This window comes from Hyaena hyaena, unplaced genomic scaffold, assembly GCF_003009895.1.
Source record: "Hyaena hyaena isolate Hyena2069 unplaced genomic scaffold, ASM300989v1 scaffold_14, whole genome shotgun sequence".
Classification (NCBI taxonomy): Eukaryota; Metazoa; Chordata; class Mammalia; order Carnivora; family Hyaenidae; genus Hyaena; species Hyaena hyaena.
The window spans coordinates 5,434,267-5,455,354 of NW_024080646.1; the positions used below are offsets into that span (position 1 = coordinate 5,434,267).

At 36.2% G+C, this 21,088-nt stretch overlaps 1 protein-coding gene across 5 annotated transcripts in view; it reads right to left on the minus strand.

Moving 5' to 3' along the window:
* The window catches only part of GREB1L (GREB1 like retinoic acid receptor coactivator), a 278,552-nt gene that overhangs the window by 82,308 nt on the left and 175,156 nt on the right, over positions 1–21,088 (minus strand). For 3 of the 5 annotated variants that reach the window (XM_039218028.1, XM_039218034.1, XM_039218018.1), the window contains one exon: positions 2,619–2,747. The exons of the other annotated variants lie outside the window; for them this stretch is intronic. In XM_039218028.1, the coding sequence (XP_039073959.1) occupies positions 2,619–2,747 (129 nt within the window). The remainder of the gene's footprint in view (positions 1–2,618; positions 2,748–21,088) is intronic. 5 annotated transcript variants of the gene reach the window in all.

A 21,088-nucleotide genomic window follows, 5' to 3' on the forward strand; every position in this document is an offset into this window, starting at 1 on the left:
CCACTCATACTCCGTTTCTCCCTCTGTCACAAATAAATAAACATTAAAAACAATTTAATAACATAACTATTATACTTAAAATTAACCATGATTAGTAATTTCTTAATATCAAATATTCCATTAATATTCAAATTTTCCTCCGTTATCTCAGAAATACTTTTCTTTTATTGTGGACTTCCTCAAATTGAGGTTCAAAAGGGATCTGAACATTGAATTTAGTTTTTATGTCCCTTAAACCTCTTTTTTTTATGTTCACAATTATTTATTCATACAATAAAAATACTTGGTGTTCACATTTCATGGATTGTCTCACAAATTTTAAGAATAATTCGAAAAAAAAGAATAATTTGTTTGAATCAGGATAAGGTCATACACTGCAAGGAAATTTAGGATTATGTAATTTTTTCTGAGTTTTCCAGACTCTTTAGGGTGTCAGTTACACCCTTTTTCCCCCCTCCTTAAACCTCTTTTAATTTCTAGGATTCACTTTCTTCTTTTTCTTTTTTCCAATTAATTTGCTGAAAATCTGGCAGAATTTCTCATTTTCTTGATTTTGCTGATGGGCTGTCTACAGCATCATTTAATGTCCCCTCTCTTTCCTATAAAATAATTGTTAGATATAGAGGCTGGCTCAGACTCAGGTTTGAATTTTGGGGCAAGCATATCTCATAAATACTGTAATATTCTTCCATTAGCAGGCATATAATAACTGGCTTTCTCTCTTCTTGTCATGTTAAGAAAGAGCAGGGGACTCAAGAGCTGTTATCTAAATTCTCAAATTATAAAGTTGTCCATCAATGGGTGCCTGGGTGGTTCAGTTGGTTAAACATCTGACTTCAGCTCAGGTCTTAATCTAACAGCTCATGGGTTCAATCCCGCGTTGGGCTCTGTGCTGACAGCTCAGAGCTTGGAGCCTACTTCAGATCCTGGGTCTCCCTCTCTCTCTGCCCCTCCCCTGCTCATGCTCTGTCTCTCAAAAATGAATAAACATTAAAAAAAAAATTTTAAGTTGTCCTTCAGTCCTTTATCTGATGGTTTTAGCGACCATGCTGGTTACTCCCAAGATTCATAATTTCACTAATTTTTAAAATACCATAAAAACTTGGATTCAGTTTGTTCAAGTCTATAATCTAACGAGAAGGTATATCCTACAAGAATTGTAGGAACAGAATAAGAAACTTGTTAACTTTCCAAGAATGATAGGCTCTTTCTTTTCATTCTTCCTCTACCTCTCTGATCATTTATTTTCCTTAAACACTAGAATTTTCTAAAATATTATCCTTAGTTTAAAGCTTGCCTTCTCCTACCTTTCTTCTTAGCATATACTATTTACTCTGGCAATTTTTTTAAGTAGGCTCCAGTGCAGGGGTTGAACTCAGAACCTTGAGATCAAGATCTGAGCTGAGAACAAGAGTCAGACACTTAATCAACTGAGCCACCCAGGAACCTCCTTCCTCCCCCCACCCCAGTGATTTTAGCCTCATGTACAATAAATTAGATAACTGTTGAGCAGCTCCACTTGGATATTTCAAACTCAACATGTCCAAAGTTGAACTCACAATCTCCTCCTGGAGAACCTGCTCCTTCTTCTGTATTTCTTGTCTTAAGTAATTGCATCACCGTTAGCAGAAAGATAGATGCAGGCTGAAACCCCTTCTTACACTTCATGTTTACATTAATCTACCAAATTCTGCTGATTTTACTTCCTGAGTAGTTCTTCAATCTGTCTCTTCTTCTACAACCTATTATTACCCAGGTCAAGGACCTCATTCACCTAGACTACTGAAATGACCTTCAACTAGTTTCTCTACCTTTTTTTTTTCCCCCACCAAAGTGATCTAGCTCAAGTTCAAATCAGATCAGATCAACTCCTATGTTCTATAAGTTATAGAGTAAATTTCATGCTTCTTAGCATGGCCTCTTGTGACCCTTCCGTTGCCTACTACTTGCTCCTCTCCTGCTACTCCCTGAGTTTTATATTTTATGGTTCTAACAAGTTCAAACCAGTGAAAGTTCCTGCACACATCATGCTGCTTCTTTTCTTTCCTTTTCCCTTCATGCTTTGATCTTGGATTTTCCCTGAATTTGAAATATCTTTCCCCCCACTCCTTTGTGCAGTGAATGTCTCCTCAAAGTTCAAGACCAAGCTCCTACAAGAACTCATTCTTCATTACTCCCTAAAATGCTGGGCTAAAACTCTCTCCCTCCTTTATGCTCCCCCAGCATAATGCTGTATTTACCGCAGTACACTGAAAATAACTTCTTATAGGTCTATCTCCCCTTCTAGGTTATTAGTTCATTGGAGGTGAGGGATTTGGCCTTATTTATATTTGTATCCTCAGCTCCTCAAAATAGCAGGTACCAAGAAATGTTTGCTGAACAGAACCAACCTGCTCTGTCTTCCCATGTGCCAAATGTCATTCCTTGACTCTTTTGGTTGGAGCACAGAGAACACAAAGCTTTGTATAATAATACAATATTATAGATAGCCCCACATCTATCTTCAACTGGCAGGAAAAGAGCTTTTGTTTTCTTGTACCAAACTGTCAGTTGGATTTCACATAAGTCTTTTATAGACTATGTATTTACCAAAGAAATATAAGTGAGGAAAACATCACCTGCAGCAAAAGTCTTCCCTACAACCTGCAAAGATAAAGCCAGTGGCTTGACAACATTCTTATTCCGGGTCAGGTCCTGAGCTCCACTTAAATTGATTGCAGAATTAGCTGGACTGAGAATTGGCGACTCTTGAAAATGAAAGAGGTTGTTCAAATTAGAAACTATTTTACATGCAGGAAGGAAGTTAATTCAACAAGAATGAAGTGAGAGAAAGCTGATTGTAAAATCTCAGTTTTATTCTTGACCTATTTTAAGAAAGTCAGTTTCTCTGTATTCAGGTTACTTTCTTTGCATGTATTTAACAAACACTAGAAGTTATTATGTGCTGGGTACTAGTCTAAGTACTTTAAATATATCAATTCACTTAATTCCTATAAAAACTGAATGAGATAGGTAGTATTACCTTAAGGAGTAGTAGTCATCTGACTTGGTCAAAGTCATATGATATGGCATCAAGGATATCATTATGTGCCATATTAAAATTATTTCAGGGATGCCTGGGTGGCTCAGTCGGTTGAACATCCGACTGTTGACTTCAGCATGTTATGACCTTACAGTTTGTGAGAATGAGTCCCGCTCAGGCTCAGTGCTCACAGTGTAGAGCCTGGGTGAGATTCTCTCTCTCTCTCTCTCTCTCCTCTTCCTCTCCCTCTCTCTCCCCCTCAAAATAAATAAACAGTAAAAAATAAATCTCAACAGTTCCCCTTAAAGTTGTATTTTAATTAAATATATTTAACTGTATTCAGATATCCTACAAAGTAAGTCATTGCAATGTAGGAGAAAGCACTTCACACTGAAGGAAAGTTTGCTTTAATTTTTAGAATAAGCTTGAATTAATTTACCTATATAATACTAGGTACATCCAAAAGGTGGTTCCTATTTGTATTCAGAAAATAATTCAGCTCAGTAAAAACACATGCCATTTCAGAAATAAGTCATGGGGGACATAAAGACTAAAGCTAAATAGAGTTTTCCAAAATGAGTATAGACCCTCAATCCCTGACTCTACTCTGCTAGAACAGCTTAGTCAACTAATACCAGCAAGTGTCAAAGGGACTGTGAGAGTTTGAAAAGGAAAAGTGCTCTGAAAGAGCAGGATACTTATGGTACTACAATGGAAATTATCTAAAAAATAGTATTTGTATACAATGTGAATCCTGATACATCTAATCAGTGTTTCTCAGAAGAACCCCAAAAACTGAGTTTTGTTGAGTGGCTCAAAAAACTCAAAAAGTAAAAAAAGTAAAAAAAAAAAAAGAGTTTTCTACTGACTCAGAAGAGTTAATGTGCTTCTCTGAGGGCTAGACTTATCACCCAGGAGTGATTTTAAGGTCTACAGCAAAAATAGAGGCCAGCAACTGCACATACAACATTACAATGTTGCAGGAAACTGAAGACAGTTTTTTATGCCTTACAGGATAGGAATCCCAGGTGAGTTTGCTGTGCTATTATATAGATTTGTCATTATGTTTCAGGCCACAATTGTATTGTTTGGAACAAGGCTAGTAACTTAGGATAGTGGTTTATACCTATTAATTTTAGCATATTTCTAAATAATATTTCAGGTAAAGATATAGGTGAAATGTAGTTGACAAATTATGAAAAGTTGTGATTCAACTTATTTTTTCAAATCACTAATGCAAATTAGCATAGACCAGTATTTTTAAAATAATGAAAAGAAAAAGATTAATGTACAAAAATCAATCTTCATATATGTAAACAACAATAAATAGATAAAATGCCCAGGAATAAGCTTAATAAGAAATGTACAAAACTATATGGAGAAAACGTTACACTACTTCTTAATATAATGTCTGGGATTTGTTTTAAAATATTGAAGGAAGAAAGGGGAGAAGAAACAAGATTAAATAATACTGGCCTCGTGCTGATAATTCTGAAGCTTGGTGATAGGTCCATGGTGTTGGTTCATGATACTAGTTTATTTTTTTTAAGTTTTTATTTAAATTCTAGTTAGTTAACACAGTATAATATTAGTTTCAGGTGTACAATACAGTGATTTAACACTTCCATACAACAGCCAGCACTCATCAAATCACTCATCAATGCACTCATTAAGGCAGTAATTAATCCCCATCATCTATTTAACCCATTCCCCCACCCACCCACTTCTGGTAACCATTAGGTTGCTCTCTAGAGTTCAGAGTCTGTTTCTTGGTTTGCCTCTCTCTTTTCTTCCTCTTTGCTTGTTTGTATCCATGTCATTGCGAATGGCAGGATTTCATTCTTTCTTATGGCTGAGTAATATTCCATTATATACAGATATACTATATAATGTATATAGTATACCATATATATATATATATATATATATATATACATCTTTATACATTCTTCAGTGAAATTATATGGTATTTGTCTTTCTCTGACTTATTTCACTAGGCATAATAGTGTCTACCTCCATCCATGTCATTGCAAATGGCAAGATTTCATTATTTTTTTATGGCCTAGTAATATTCCATTATATATATACTATATAACGTATATAGTATACTATATATGTATGTATGTATGTGTGTATAAACACACACACACACATATCCCACATCTTCTTTATATATTCATCAGTCAATGGATACTTGGACTGTTTCCATAATTTGGCTATTGTAGATAATGCTGCTATAAACACTGGGGTGCATGCATCTCTTTGTATTAGTATTTTTGTATTCTTTGGGTAAATATCTAGTAGTGTAATTGCTAGATTGTAGGGTGGTTCAATTTTCTTCTTGAGAAACTTCTGTACTGTTTTCCACAGTGGCTGCACAAAGTTTGCATTCCCACCAACAGTGCATGTGGGTTCCCCTTTCTTCACATCCTCACCAAACCTGTTGTTTTTTGTGTTGTTGATTTTACCCATTATGACAGGTGTGAGGTGATATGTCATTGTAGTTTTGATTTGCATTTCCCTCATGATAAGTGATGATGAACATCTTTTCATATGTTTGTTGGCCACCTGTTTATCTTCTTTGGAAAAATGTCTAATCATGTCTTCTGCCCATTTTTTAAAATTTTTTTTAATGTTTTATTTATTTCTAGGAGAAAGAGAGCGTGAGCAGGGGAGGGTCAGAGAGAGAGGGAGTCACAGACTCTGAAACAGGCCCCAGGCTCTGAGCTGGCAGTCAGCACAGAGCCCAACGTGGGGCTCGAACCCACGAACCGCAAGATCATGACCTAAGTGAAAGTCGGACGCTTAACCAACTAAGCCACCCAGGTGCCCCATCTTCTGCCCATTTTTTAATTGGATTAATCATTTTGGGGGTATTGAGTTTTATAAATTCGTTATATATTTTGGATACTAACCCTTTATCAGATATATTATTTGCAAATATGTTCTCCTATTCCATAGGTTGCCTTTTAGTTTTGTTGATTGCTAGTTTATTTTTATATGTATTTAAATTTTTCATATTAAAGATTTCTAAAAATTAAAAAATTACTTCTGAAGATCATGAAAATAGACCTGAACAAATATCAAGACATACCATGTTTCTGACAAGGAGCATTTGATGTCAAAAAGATGAAGTCATGAGGCACCTGGGTGGCTCAGTTGGTTAAGCATCTGACTCTTGATTTTGGCTCAGGTCATGCTCTCATGGTCTGTGAGACAAAGCCTCGCACTGAGCTCAGTGCTGACAGTGTGGAGCCTGCTTGGGATTCTCTCTCTCCCTCTCTGCCCTTCTCCCACTCATGCGTGCACTCTCTCTCTCTTTCAAATACATAAATAAACTTAAAAAAAGATGAAATCAATCTAAGTTAATTTATAAATTTAATATGATCCTAGAAAAATACCAACAGGTTTAGATATTACTACTAGAATTCTTAGAATGTTAGGCAAATTGATATAATGTTGATATCGAAAAAATTAAACACACAGGATACCTGTAAACATTCTGAAAAATAAGAGAAATGAGGGGAGTCTCGTATGATGACATAATAAGACTTATTATAAAACCTTAGTCAATAAATATTGTAGTCTTGGTGCATCAGTAGACAAAAAGAATAATATAACAAAAAAGACACTAAGAAATAGATGCAGATGCACAAGAGAATTTATGAGTTAAAGGTAGCAGCTCAAAGCAGCAATGAAGATGAAACCATTCAATAAAACTGTACTGAGGCAATGGGATATATAAGAAAAAAATTAAGATGGATCAACATCTTACACTAAGCACCCAAACAAAGCCAAACGGACTAAAGATATAAACCCAAAAACTGAAGATACAGAAATAATAGGACACAACATGTAAGAGCTAATTATCACCTTAAAATGGAAAAGAACAAACTATTATTCAAAACACAAAATCCATTAGAAAAAGACTTATATATGTAATTCAGCTAGATAAACATTTTAAAAATCTGTATGACAAAAAAACCTATAATCATGCAAAAAAAGCTAGAGAGAACTGGAGTGGCCATACTGATATCAGAGAAAAATAGACTTAAGACAAAAATTATTATTAGAGAAAAAGAAGGATATTTTATATTAATAAAAGGGTCAATCCACCAGGAAGACATAAAATTAAAAACATATATGCACCTAAACACAGAGCCCCAAATTCATGAACAAAGACTGACAGGACTGAAGGGAGAAATAGGGAATTCAATAGTAATAAATGGAGACTATAACACTCCACTTTCAATAATGATTAGAGAAACTAGGGAGATGATCAACAGGGTAACAGAAGACTTGAACAACTAAACAACTTAAACAACTAAACTTGAAAGCAATAAAACATTCTCCCAACAAAAGCAGAGTACATATTCTTCTCAAGTGAACAGAGTACATTCTCTAGGAGAAACGATATGTTAGATGATAAAATAAGCCTCAATAAACTTAAAGGAAATGATATCTGACAAACTACATTCTTTGAGCTCAATGGCCTCAAATGAGCAATCAATAACAGAAAGAAAGTTGAAAAATTTGAAAATTTCACAAATATGTGGCAATTAAACAAAGCACTCCTAAATAATCAATGGGTTAAAGAAGCAATCACAAGAGAAACTAGATATCACTTTAAATTTTTTTTTATGTTTTATTTATTTCTGACAGAGAGAGAGAGAGAGAACGTGAACAGGGGACGGTCAGAGAGAGAGTGTTCAGAATCTGAAACAGCTTCCAGGCTCTGAGCTAGCTGTCCCCGATGTGGGACTGAAACCCATGAACCGTGAGATCATGACCTGAGCTGAAGTCAGATGCTTAACCAACTGAGCCACCCAGGTGCCCCTAGATATCACTTTAAGATAAATTAAAATGAGGGGTACCAGGGTGTCTCAGTCAGTTAAGCATATGACTTCAGCTCAGATCATGATCTCACTATAAAACTTATAATATGAAACTATATAAAACATTGTTAAAAAAATTTGTAAGATTTTTTAAAAATTGAAAGACATCTCATGCTCATGGATCAGAAGATTTGTTATTGTTAAGAGGGCAATATTCTCCAAATCTTTCTAAAATTCCAATGCAGGCCACATCAAATTCTAGCTAATTTTTTTGCAGAAATTGACAAGCTAATCATAAAATCCATATGGAAATGCAAAGGACCCAAAATAGCAAAACAATCTTGGAAAAGAAAGACAAAGCTGAGGATTCATACTTCCCCATTTCAGAACTTCATACAAAGCTACAATTAACACCCAGGGTGGTATTGACAAAAGGGCAGACACACAGATCAATGGAATAGCACTTAAAGAGTCCAGAAATAAATCACTGCATTTTATGGGCAATTAAATTTTTTTAAGTTTATTTATTTTTAAGAGAGAACGTATAAGCAGGGGAGGGGCAGAGAGACAGAGGGAGACACAGAATATAAAGTAGGTTCCAGGCTCTGAGCTGTCAGCATAGAACCCAACCCAGGGCTTGAACTCACAAAGGGCAAGATCATGACCTGAGCTGAAGTCACCCTGACTGAGGTGACTGAGCCACCCAGGTGCCCTGGCCAATTAAATTTTGACAAGAGTGCTAAGAAAATTCAATGGGTAAAAAAAGTCTTTTCAACAAATAGGACAACTGGATATCCCCATGTGAAAGAATAAACTTGGACCTTTTCTTCACTCCATATACAAAAATTAACCAAAAAAGAACTAGATGTAAGAGCTAGAACTATTACTTTTAGGGGCAGCTGGCTGGCTCAGTCAGTAGACTGTGCAACTCTTGATCTTGGGCTCATGAGTTCAAGCTCCAAGTTAGGTGTAGAGATTACTTAAATAAACAAAAACTTATAAAAATTATAACACTCTCAGAAAAATAGAAGTAAATGTTCATGGCCTTGGATTAGGCAATGGTTTCTTATATGTGACACCAAGAGCACAAGCAACAAAAGAAAAAAAAGATAAATGAATTGAACTTCATGAAAAACTTTGTGCTTCAAAGGACACCATCAAGGGGGTAAAAAGACAACTCATAGAATGGGAGAAATATTTGCAACTCATATATTTGACAAACGACTTGTATTGAGTATGAATAGAAAACCCTTACAACTCAGATTAGAAAGACAAATAATCCAGCTGAAAAACGGGCAATGATTTGTATAGACATTTCTCTAAAGAAGATGTACAAATGACCAATAAGTGCATGAAAAAATAACTCATCATTAGCCATTAGAGAAATACAAATCAAAACCATAATGAGGGGTGCCTGGGTGGTTGAATCAGTTAAGTATCCAACTCTTGATTTCAGCTCAGATCATGATCTCACAGTTCATGATACTGAGCCCCATGTTAAGCTCTGAGCTGACTGTGGAGCCTGCTTGAGACTTTCTGTTTCCCCCCAACTCTCTCATGAGTGGCCCTCCCCCGCTCATGCACCTGCTCTCAAAATAAATAAATATTAAAAAAATAAAAAATTAAATAAAAATATTAAAATTTTTTTTAAAAATTCAATGAGATATTACTTCATGCCCACTAGAATGCCTAAAATAAAAAATGAAAGATAGTAAAGACTATTGGTGAGGATATGGAGAAATTGGAAAACTTACACATTGCTGGTAGGAATGTAAAATGATACAAACACTTTGAAAAACAGTTCCTCAAATGTATATATATATATAGTTACCATATAACCCAGGAATTCTACTCATAGGTAGGAAATGAGAAACAAGGAAAAACATATGTCTACACAAAAATCTGTACACAAATGTTCATAGCAGCATTCTTAATAAGAGCCTCAAAGTAGAAACAACCCAAATGTCTATCAATTGATAAGAGGATAAAGTATGGTATATCCATAAAATGGGATTTTTTTCAGCAGTAAAAAGGATACGTACTGCAATATGGATGAACCTGGAAAACAATATGCCAAATTAAAGAAGCCAATCCCAAAGGGCCATATGTTATAGAAATAGAAAGTAGATTTGTAGTTCCCAGGAGCTGGGAGCAAAGGACTGAAATAGATAGTGACTGACAACGAACATAGGGCTTCTCTTGGACTAATGAAAATGTTCTGAAGTTTATTGTGGTGATGGTTACACAATTCTGTGAATATACTAAAAACCATTAATTGTATACTTTTAATGGTTAAGTTGTAAGATATATGAATTATTTCTCAATAAAGCTGCTATTTTAAAAACACTATAAGCAAAATTATAAACTAGGAATAATATTTATAACTCACAATTATACTATGCTCTTATCAGCAGAAGTCAATAAGAAAAGACATTACTGTTGGAGATACACTGTTGTCCCACACCACATCCTTTTTACCCATCTTTGATTTCAGCAGGTGATATAGTGGACAGTTCTGTGTGAGCTCAGATTCCTGGGGCAGCATTTTACCTCAAGCTTATATCTAGCTTCTTTGAACTTTTTATCTCAAAGTCTTCTCCAAGGTCATCAAGCTCTTAGCCCTGTGTGGTCTAGAAGAGTGAGGAAGTATGACACCTCTGGGGCAGCCCTCAACTAATGGAGGACTAAGAATAAGAATCGTAGCCTTCCATTCTTTGGAAGGATAATTCTGGGAGCCATTCTGCATGCTTCTTAAAGAACCTGGTGGATTCAAGCCCTCCTGGTTACCACAACTACAGAGAAAATACACTCTTAGGTTGGCTTACTCCTGCTTGCAGGGATTACTTCCCAAATAAACTACTGGCACCCAAATCCTTCCTTTGGGTTATTATTTCAGCAGAACCCAAACTATGACACAAGTCAAGGTAAAGGAACTTATAGTGCATAGAAAGAAGATGTAAATAGATTTTAAACAAATGCAAAGCTGCTCAATGTCAACAATAAGGAAAATGCAAACTCAGGTATTCTTCACCCATCAGATTGACAACATCCAAAAGTTCAATAATAAACTTTGTCAGGGAGCTGCTATGGAAATAGAAACTGACACACAGGTACTGGTAGGACCTCCAAGGAAAGTAATTTACAGCATTTATAGGAATTACAAATGAGTACATGTTTGACCCAGCAATTCCTGGGTATTTATGTACATGTGAAAAATAATACACGTTGAGGTTATTCATTGTTGCATTGTTTGAAAACAATATAAATGACCATCAATAAGGGAGAGGATAAATAAATTATGGCACACAGTATAACAACATGCAACAGTAAAAACTACTGAGGAAAACTTTAGCCTCTACTACAAAGCTGTAATCATCAAGACAATATGGTATTGGCACAGAAACAGACACATGGACCAATGGAATAGAATAAGAACTCAGAATTGGACCCACAAATGTATTTGACAAAGCAGGAAAGAGTATCCAATGGAAGAAAGACAGCCTTTTTAACAGATGGTGCTGGGAGAACTGGACAGCAACGTGCAAAAGAATGAAACTAGATCACTTTCTTACACCACACACAAAAATAAATTCAAAATAGATAAAGGACCTGAACGTGAGACAGGAAACCATCAAAACCTTAGAGGAGAAAGCAGGAAACAACCTCCTTGACTTTAACTGCAGCAATTTCTTACTTGACACATCCCCAAAGGCAAGGGAATCAAGAGCAAAAATGAACTATTGGGACCTCATCAAGATAAAAAGCTTTTGCACGGCAAAGGAAACAATCAATAAAACTAAAGGCAACCGAAGGAATGGGAAAAGATAGTTGCAAATGACATATCAGATAAAGGGCTAGTATCCACAATCTATAAGGAACTCACCAAACTCCACACCTGAAAAACAAATAATCCAGTGAAGAAATGGGCAGAAGACATGAACAGACACTTCTCCAGAGAGGACATCCAGATGGCCAACAGATCCATGAAACGACGCTCAGCATCCCTCATCATCAGGGAAATACAAATCAAAACCATACTGAGATACCACCTCACACTGGTCAGAGTGGCTAAAATAAACAAATCAGGAGACTCTAGATGCTGGGAAGGATGTGGAGAAATGGGCACCCTCCTATACTGTTGGTGGGAATGTAAACTGGCGGAGCCCCTCTGGAAAACAGAGTGGAGGTTCCTCAAAAAATTAACTATAGAACTCCCCTATGACCCAGCAATAGCACTGGTAGGAATTTACCCAAGGGATACAGGCGTGCTGATGCATAGGGACACATGTACCCCAATGTTCATAGCAGCACTTTCAACAATAGCCAAATCATGGAAAGAAACTAAATGTCCATCAACTGAGAATGGATCAAGAAAAGTGGTTTATCTATACAATGGACTACTACATGGCAATGAGAAAGAATGAAATCTGGCCATATGTAGCAACATGGATGGAACTTGAGGGTGTTATGCTGAGCAAAATAAGTCAGGCAGAGAAGGACAGATACCATATATTTTCACTTATAAGTGGAACAGGAGAAACTTAACAGAGGACCATGGGGATAAGAAGGGGAAAAATAGTTGGGGAGAGGGAGGGAGGCAAACCATGAGAGACTCTTGAATACTGAGAACATACTGAGGGCTGATGGGGGTGGGGGAGAGGAGAAGGGGGGTGATGGGCATGGAGGAGGGCACTTCTGGGATGAGCACTGGGTGTTATATGGAAACCAACCTGACAATAAACTATAAAAGAAAAAAATACTGAGGAAGCTCTTTATTGATTTGGAAAGATTTCTACAAAACAGCAATATGAAAAAGTGAAGTGCAGAACAGTATGCACAAAATGCTGCCTTTGGAGTAAAAAAAAGTGTAAAAATAAGCATCTCTGAGTTTTCTTTTTCTTTTTTTTTAATGTTTTATTTATTTCTGAGAGAGAGAGAGAGCGTGAGCAGGGAAGGGTCAGAGAGAGAGGGAGACACAGAATCTGAAACAGGCTCCAGGCTCTGAGCTGGCTGTCAGCACAGAGCCAAACATGGGGCTCGAAGATCATGACCTGAGCAGAAGTCGGACGCTTAACTGACTGAGCCACCCAGGCACCCCTCTCTGAGGTTTCTTAAATAGATATGAGGAATATCTAGAAAGACACATGGTTACCTGTTTGGTGGGGGCATACAGAAATGAGGGGAGATGGAAGGGAAACTTCACTGTGTATATATGAATATAGCAAACATCTATACATGTACATTTTAAAAAATGTAAACATTTCAAAACAGTGTAATAATTGAATTTTTTAAATAAAGATAGAAAATAGTTATGTAGAGACTGATAACTGGCATCAGAAGTATGGCTTGAATTGTACAAAGTGAGCATTTACTGCAGTATTAGATTACACACAGTGATTTAAAAGATAATCTAATTTCATGGGGCGCCTGGGTGGCTTAGTTGGTTAAGTGTCCGACTTTCACTTAGGTCATGATCTCGCAGTTCGTGGGTTCAAGCCCTGCGTCGGGCTCTGTGCTGACTGCCAGCTCAGAGCCTGGAGCCTGTTTCGGAGTCTGTGACTTCCTCTCTCTCTGACCCTCCCCTGCTCACACTGTCTCTCTCTCTCCTAGAGGTAAATAAAACATTAAAAAAAAATTAAAAAAAAAAAAGATAATCTAATTTCAATGAAACTGTTTTTGCCAAGTCACCAATTATTTAATTCCCAATCCAGGAGATACGTTTCAGTCCCTATCATACTGAATCCCACTGCTGTATGTATGTATGTACGTATATATGTATGTATGCATGCATTTAACAATTATTTATTGAGTACTTACCATGTGTTAAGAAACTTGGTGGGATATATGGGTAAAATGGTCAACAAGGTGAGCATTGTCCTTGTGAAAGTCTTCCTCTGTCTACTAAAGTATCAATATTCTAAACTCTTTTACTTATCTCAAAACAATGTGATCAGACTCCACGATTTCATTTTTAATTTTTGAAAACTTATTTCATATATACTCTTTGTTCTATTTCATTTCATTAACATAAATTTTGGAACATACCAATTATAGAATAATCAGAAAGCATAGATGAGCATTAGATAAGGTAAACTCTCCAAAATGTAAATCCTATTATGTTATTTTCCTAATCTTCGCCACCTTGTACATACTTCTATTCTTGAATTTATCATGGATGGTGGGCACTGGCATATTTAGCATTTGACACGAGTGGTTTTGATTATTTGGAAGTAGCCCCAAATGTCGAAAATGTGACAGCCTGTGATGCTGCTCCTACTCAGACAAGAGTTCAAACCCTGGGCTGTTGTGTAGTACCTGGTGCTTAGATAACCAGTAAGCAGCTGATTCCCTGATTCTCTCTACCAGTGATTTCACATCCATTTAAAGGAGGAACTTGTAAGCACTGGAGGAATCAAAGCCTTGGAAAGTTCCTTGAGCAAATCACAGCTCTGCTCTCTATGTTGTGGTTTCTAACTTCTTGTTTCTCTCACCAGGTCATGAGCTCCTTGAGGGAATTCCCAGCTCCTGGCACAAGGTCTGTCATATCGTGGCTAAAAAAATAAAATGGAAAAAAAAAGAAGCCAAAACAATCTCCTTATCCTCTTTATGCAATAGTTCAATAACTCTCTGTTAGCTCAAAATCCCTAGGGGGTAAAAAGTTTCTTAAAGAAAGGGAGTCATTTAAGTAGTAAGAAGAGTTTAAATTCTGATTTTGCCACTTACTAGCTCTTTTTGCCAAATACTAACCTTTTCTGAGATTCTCTTTCATAATCTGAAAAATGGCAGCTACCTCACCATAACAGTTAACATGTTTAGCACAGTGCCTACAACACAGTAGATATTCAGAAAATATGCTTTGCTAAACCTTGTTTTTTAAGTAGGCTCCACACTCAATGTGGGGCTTGAACTCACAACTCTGAAATCAAGAGTCACACGCTTTATCAAGTCAGCTAGGAGTCCCTGTTTTGCTAAATCTTGTTAAGCATTTTCCAGATTATTGAAAACTTAAATCTTTACCATCTCTCTTTTTGCCCTGGACACCTGTATAAAATGTGGATTATATAATTTGCTTCTTTCCCAAGTAAAGTACACTGGATCTATTTTCATATTCAGACTGCAATGAGAATAATGTTCTTCTAATAAGACACCATATTCTTAGGTAAACATAAGGGAAGGGAAGCAAATATAATATAAAAACAAGGAGGGGGAAAAACATAAGAGACTCTTAAATATGGAGAACAGAGGGTACTGGAGGGGTTGTGGGAGGGGGGATGGGCTAAATAGGTAAGAGGCATTAAGGAATCTACTCCTGAAATCACTGTTGCACTATATGCTAACTTGGATGTAAATTTAAAAAATAAATTAATAAGACACCATATTCCTATTAATGCACTCTGCGGCTGTATTAGTTACTTATGTCAGCAGTGTCTTACTTTTGACTCCGTTGAAACACAATTTCCCCTAAAAAATTAATATTAAATAAGATACCTCCTTAATCTGTTCTTATGCCTTTGATTTTTTAAACAGCTTTAAGTATAATTGATAATAAATGCATATACTTAAGGTAAACAATTTGGTAAGTTTTGACATATACATATGTGTGTGTGCGTGTATGTATATACATATACATATATATATACACATGTGAAACTATCACCATAGTCAACATAGTGAACATATTTATCACCCTCAAATTTCCTTGTACTTCCTTGCAATCCCTCTCTCCTGTGCATCCCTTGTTCCTCCATCCCCAAGCAATCACTGACTGACCTGTTGTCACTATGGATTATTTGTTTCATATAAACAGACTAACACAATATTACTTTTTCTTTTATTTGGCTTCTTTCACTCACCATAATTATTTTGAGATTCATCCATATTGTTATGAGTATCAATAGCTCATTACTATTTATTGAGGTGTATTACACTGTATGGACATATAACAATTTCTTTATCCATTCACCTGGATAAATGTTCACCTAGATGGACATTTGGATTGTTTCCAGTTTTTGTTATCACAAATAAAGCTGCTATCAACATTTGTGCACAAGTGCTTATATGGACGTACATTTCCTTTCTCTTGGGTAAATATTTAGGGATGGAATGGCTAGACTATATGAGAGGTATACGTTTGACTTTTTAAGACACTAACAAATTGGGGCGCCTGGGTGGCTTAGTCGGTTAAGCGTCCGACTTTCGCTTCAGTCATGATCTCGCGGTTCATGGGTTCGGGCCCCACGTCGGGCTCTGTGCTGACAGCCAGCTCAGAGCCTGGAGCCTGTTTCAGTCTGTGACTGCCTCTCTCTCTGACCCTCCCCTGCTCACGCTCTCTCTCTCTCTCTCTCCTAGAAATAAATAAAACATTAAAAAAAAACAACTAACAAACTGTTTCCCAAAGTGGCTTTGCTATTTTATGTTTTCAGCAGTGTATTAGAGTTCCAATTCCTCCACAGCCTCATCAATGCATGGTATAATCAGTCCTTCAATGTTAACTATTCTAATAAATGTGTAGTGATATCTTGTTTTATTTGCATTTTCTGATGACTAATGGTGCTAAGCATTTTTTCACGTGCTTACTTGCCATCCATCTATCTTTTGCCCATTTAAAAAATGGATTATTTTCGGGGTGCCTGGGGGCTCAGTCAGCTGAGAGTCCAACTCTTGATTTCAGTTCAGTTTGTGATCTCATAGTTTGTGAGTTTGAGCTCTGTGTCGGGCTCTGTGCTGACAGGGAGGAGCGTTTTGGGATTCTCTCTCTCCCTGTCTCTCTGCCCCTCCCCTGCTCACACATGTATTCTCTCTCTCTCTCTCTTTCTCTCTCTCTGTGGTATATAAATAAGGACAGTTTTATGTATTCCCAATCTGGAAGCTTTTTATTTCTTTTTCTTGCCTGACTCCACTGGCTAGAACCTGCAGCACAATTGGATAGAAGTGGTAAGAGCAGATATACCTGTCTTGTTCTTATCGTATGAGAGCCGTGAGTTTTCTACATGTTCATTACCAGGCTGAGGAAACGCCCTTCTTTTTCTAGCTTATTAAGTCTTTATCAAGAATATATATTGAATTCTGTCAATGTTTTTTTCCTGTATCTATTGAGATACTTTTATGGTTTTACTTTTTTTTTAAATTTGTTAATGTTTTATTTATTTCTGAGAGAGAGAGATAGAGAGGCAGAGTGAGCAGGGGAGGGTTAGAGAGAGAGGGAGATACAGAATCTGAAGCAGGCTCCAGGCTCTGAGCTAGCTGTCAGCACAGGGCTTGACAAGGGGCTCGAACCCACAAACCATGAGATAAGGACCTGAGCCAAAGTCGGACGCTCAACCGACTGAGCCACCCAGGCGACCTTATGGTTTTACTTTTTAATTTGTTAACATGGTAAACATTGATTGATATTTAAATGTTAAACCAACCATGCATTTCTGGGATAACCCACTTGATCATGATATATTATCCTTAACATATTGTTGGATTCAATATACTAAATTTTTATTTAGAAATTTAGTATTTATTTCATGAGGGACATTGGTTTGAACTATTATTTAATACTTTTGATTTTGGTATCAAGGTAATACTGGCTAGAATGAGTTAGGAAGTACTCCATTCTCTTGAGTTTGTGTAGAATTGGTATTATTTCTTGGTTAAATGTTTTGTGGAATTTACCACTGGCGCTATCTGGAACTGGAGGATTTTTTTTTAGGAAAGATATTAATCACATTAAGAAAAATAATTTTTAACATTTATTTTTGAGAGAGAGAGAGAGAGTGGGAGGGAAGGAAGGAGGGGGAGGGGCAGAAAGAGAGGGAGACAGAGAATCCAAAGTGGGGCCATGAGATCATGATCTGAGCCAAAGTCAGATGCTCAACTGACCACCTGAGTGGTGCCCTTATTAATTACATTTTTAATGTATTTAAGAGACATAGGGCTTTTCAGTTATCTATTTCTCCTTATGTAAGCTTTTGTAATTTGTCTTTCAAGGAATTTATTTCATCTAAGTTGTCAATTTTTTGGTATAAAATGCCCCTAACATTCCCTTATTATTCTTTTAATATCATACAAATGGAAAGTGATATCACCTCTTTCAGTCCTAATATTGGTTATTTGTATCTTCTCTTTTTTTCCCTATTAGTGTGGGTATAGGTTTATCATATTATTGATTTTCTCAAAGAATGAGTTTCTAGTTTTATTAAATTTTTCTATTTTTTTTTGTTGTTTATTTCACTGATTACCACTTTGATCTTTATTACTTCACTTCTGTTACTTTGAGGTTAATTTTCTTTTTTCTAGTTTCTCAAGTTGGAAGCTGACTTCATTGATTCAAGATCTTTCTTTTCTAATGTAGGTTTAGTATTATAAATTTGCCTCAAGATAGTGCTTTAGTGGCATCCTCAAAATTTTGGTATGCTGTTTTTCAATCAATTCAAAATATTGCTGGGGAGGGGTGTCTGGGTGGCTCAGTCAGTTAAGAGTCCGACTTCAGCTCAGATCATAATATCACAGTTCATGATTTCGAGCCCTGCGTCGGGGCTGACAGCCAGCTCAGAGCCTGGAACCTGTTTTGGATTCTGTATCTCCCTCTCTCTCTGACCTTCCCCTGCTCACGCTGTTTCTCTCTCTCTCTCTCAGAAGTGAAAAAAACATTAAAAAAAAAAATTTTGCTGGGGCGCCTGGGTGGCTCAGTTGGTTGAGTGTCCAACTTCAGCTCAGGTCATGATCTCACCGCTTGCGGGTTCAAGCACCACGTCGGGCTCTGTGCTGATAGCTCAGAGCCTAGAGCCTGCTTCGGATTCTGTGTCACTCCCTCTCTTTGTGCCTCCCATACCCATGCTCTGTCTCTCTCTGTTTTTCAATAATAAATAAATGTTTAAAATTTTTTTAAAATACCCACAAAATATTATTAATTTCCTTTTGGACTTCTCTTTTGATCCATCGATTACTTAGAAGTATATTATTTAGTTTCCAAATATTTGGAGATTTTCCAGAGATCTTTCAGTTACTGATTTCCAAAATAATTATATTTTAGGTAAAGAACATATTTTGTATTATTTGAATCTTTTCAAATGTCTTGACTTGTTGTATGAGCTTTGGTATATAGCAAAGGAAACTATCAACAAAACAAAATGACAATCTACTGAATAGGAGAAGATATTTGCAAATTATATATCCAATAAGGAGTTAATATCAAAACTATATAAAGTACTTATACTACTCTATATATTTTTGATATATTTTTGTATATATATATTGTATATTTTGTATATATATATTTTTGTAAGTACTTATACTACTCACACCCCAAAAACAATCCAATTTTAAAATGGACAGAGGCCTCAAATAGACATTTTTCCAAAGAAAACATACAGATGGTCAACACATGAAATGATGCTCAACATCACTAATTATTAGGAAAAGGCAAATAAAAATCACAACCACACCTGTTAGCATTGCTAAAATAAAAAAGACAAGAAATAACAAGTGTTGGTGAGAATGTGGGAAAAAAGGAATCACTGTACACCAGTGGTAGGAATGTAAATTGGTGCAGACACTGTGGAAAACAGTATGGAAGTTCCTCAAAAAATTAAAATTAGAGGGGCACCTGGGTGGCTCAGTCAGTTAAGCATCTATCTGACTCTTGATTTCAGCTCAGATCATGATCTCATGGTTCGTGAGATCGAGCCCTGTGTTTGGCTCCACACTGACAGCATAGAGTCTGCTTGGGATTTTCTCTCTCCTTGTCTCTCTGCCCTTCCCATACTTGCACACACACACACTCTCTCTCAAAATAAATAAGTAAACTTAAAAAAATTAAATTAGAAATACCATATGATCCAGTAATTCTACTACTGGATATTTTCCCAAAGAAAATGAAAATATTAATTTAAAAAAGTATATGCACCCCTATGCATATTGCAGCATTATTTATAATAGCCAAGACATGGAAGCAACATAAATGTTGATCAATAGATGAACAGATAAGGAAGATATGGTGTGTGTGTGTGTGTGTGTGTGTGTGTGTGTGCGCGTGTGCATACACAATGGAATATTATGCAGCTATAAAAAACAATGCAATCATGCCAGTTGAGACAACATGGATTGACCTAGAGGGTATTATGCTAAGTGAAATAAGTCCAACTGATAAAGACAAACACCGTATGATTTCACTTATACGTGGAATCTAAACAACAGCAAAAAAACACACAAATAAATAAATAAAGCAGTATCAGACTTATAAATAGAGAAAACAAACCAGAAGGGAGGGAATGAAGGGCTGGGCAAAATGAGTGAAAAGGAGGGGGAGTTACAGGCTTCTAGTTATGGAATGAATGAATTGCTAATAAAAAGCACAGCAGAAGGAATATAGTTAATAATACTGTAATAGCAATGTATCAGGACAGATGGCAGCTATGCTCGTGGTGAACACAGCAAAATGTATAAACCTGTTGGATAACTATATTGTATATCTGAAACTAATGTAACATTATATGTCAACTATACTAAAAAAAGACTTATTCTATGGCTCATGAACATGATAGCATGATTATTTTTATTCCTCTGTATGTAACATTTCTGTTTCCTTTGGCTTGGTAAGTGTTCTATGTAAACTTGAGAAGAATGTATATCTAGCTGTTGTTCGGTGGAATGTTCCATAAATGACAATTGGGTCAAGTTGGTTGATACTATTGTTCAAATATTCCATATCCTTTCTGTTTATCTATTGTATCAATTACTGTGAGAAAGGTATTCAAATACCTGGCTATACTGTGGATTTATGTATTTCTTAAAACAATTCTCAGTTTTTGCTTCCGTGCATACATGTTTAAGACTGTTCTGTCCTCTTGATTACTTGACCCGTTTATTTTAAAATTATCTCTGATCTCTGGTAACATTCTTTTCTTTGAAATCTATTTTTACTGATGTTAATATAGCCACTTTCTTTTGACTACTGTTAGCATGGTACATTTTTCAACACTTTTACCTTTAACTTATTTGTGCTTATATTTTACTTGAACTTCATGGCAGCAGCATAGAGTTAGATCTTACTTCTCCTCACCCCATTCTCATAATATTTGCCTTTGAATTGAATTGGGGTGTTTAGATCATTTACATTTAATGTGATTCTTGATGTAATTAGGTCTGAGTCTTTCAACTTTCTATTTTTTTGTTGTTTACTTATTCATTTTGAGAGAGAGACAGAGAGAGAGAGAGACAGAGAGAGAGAGACAGAGAGAGAGAG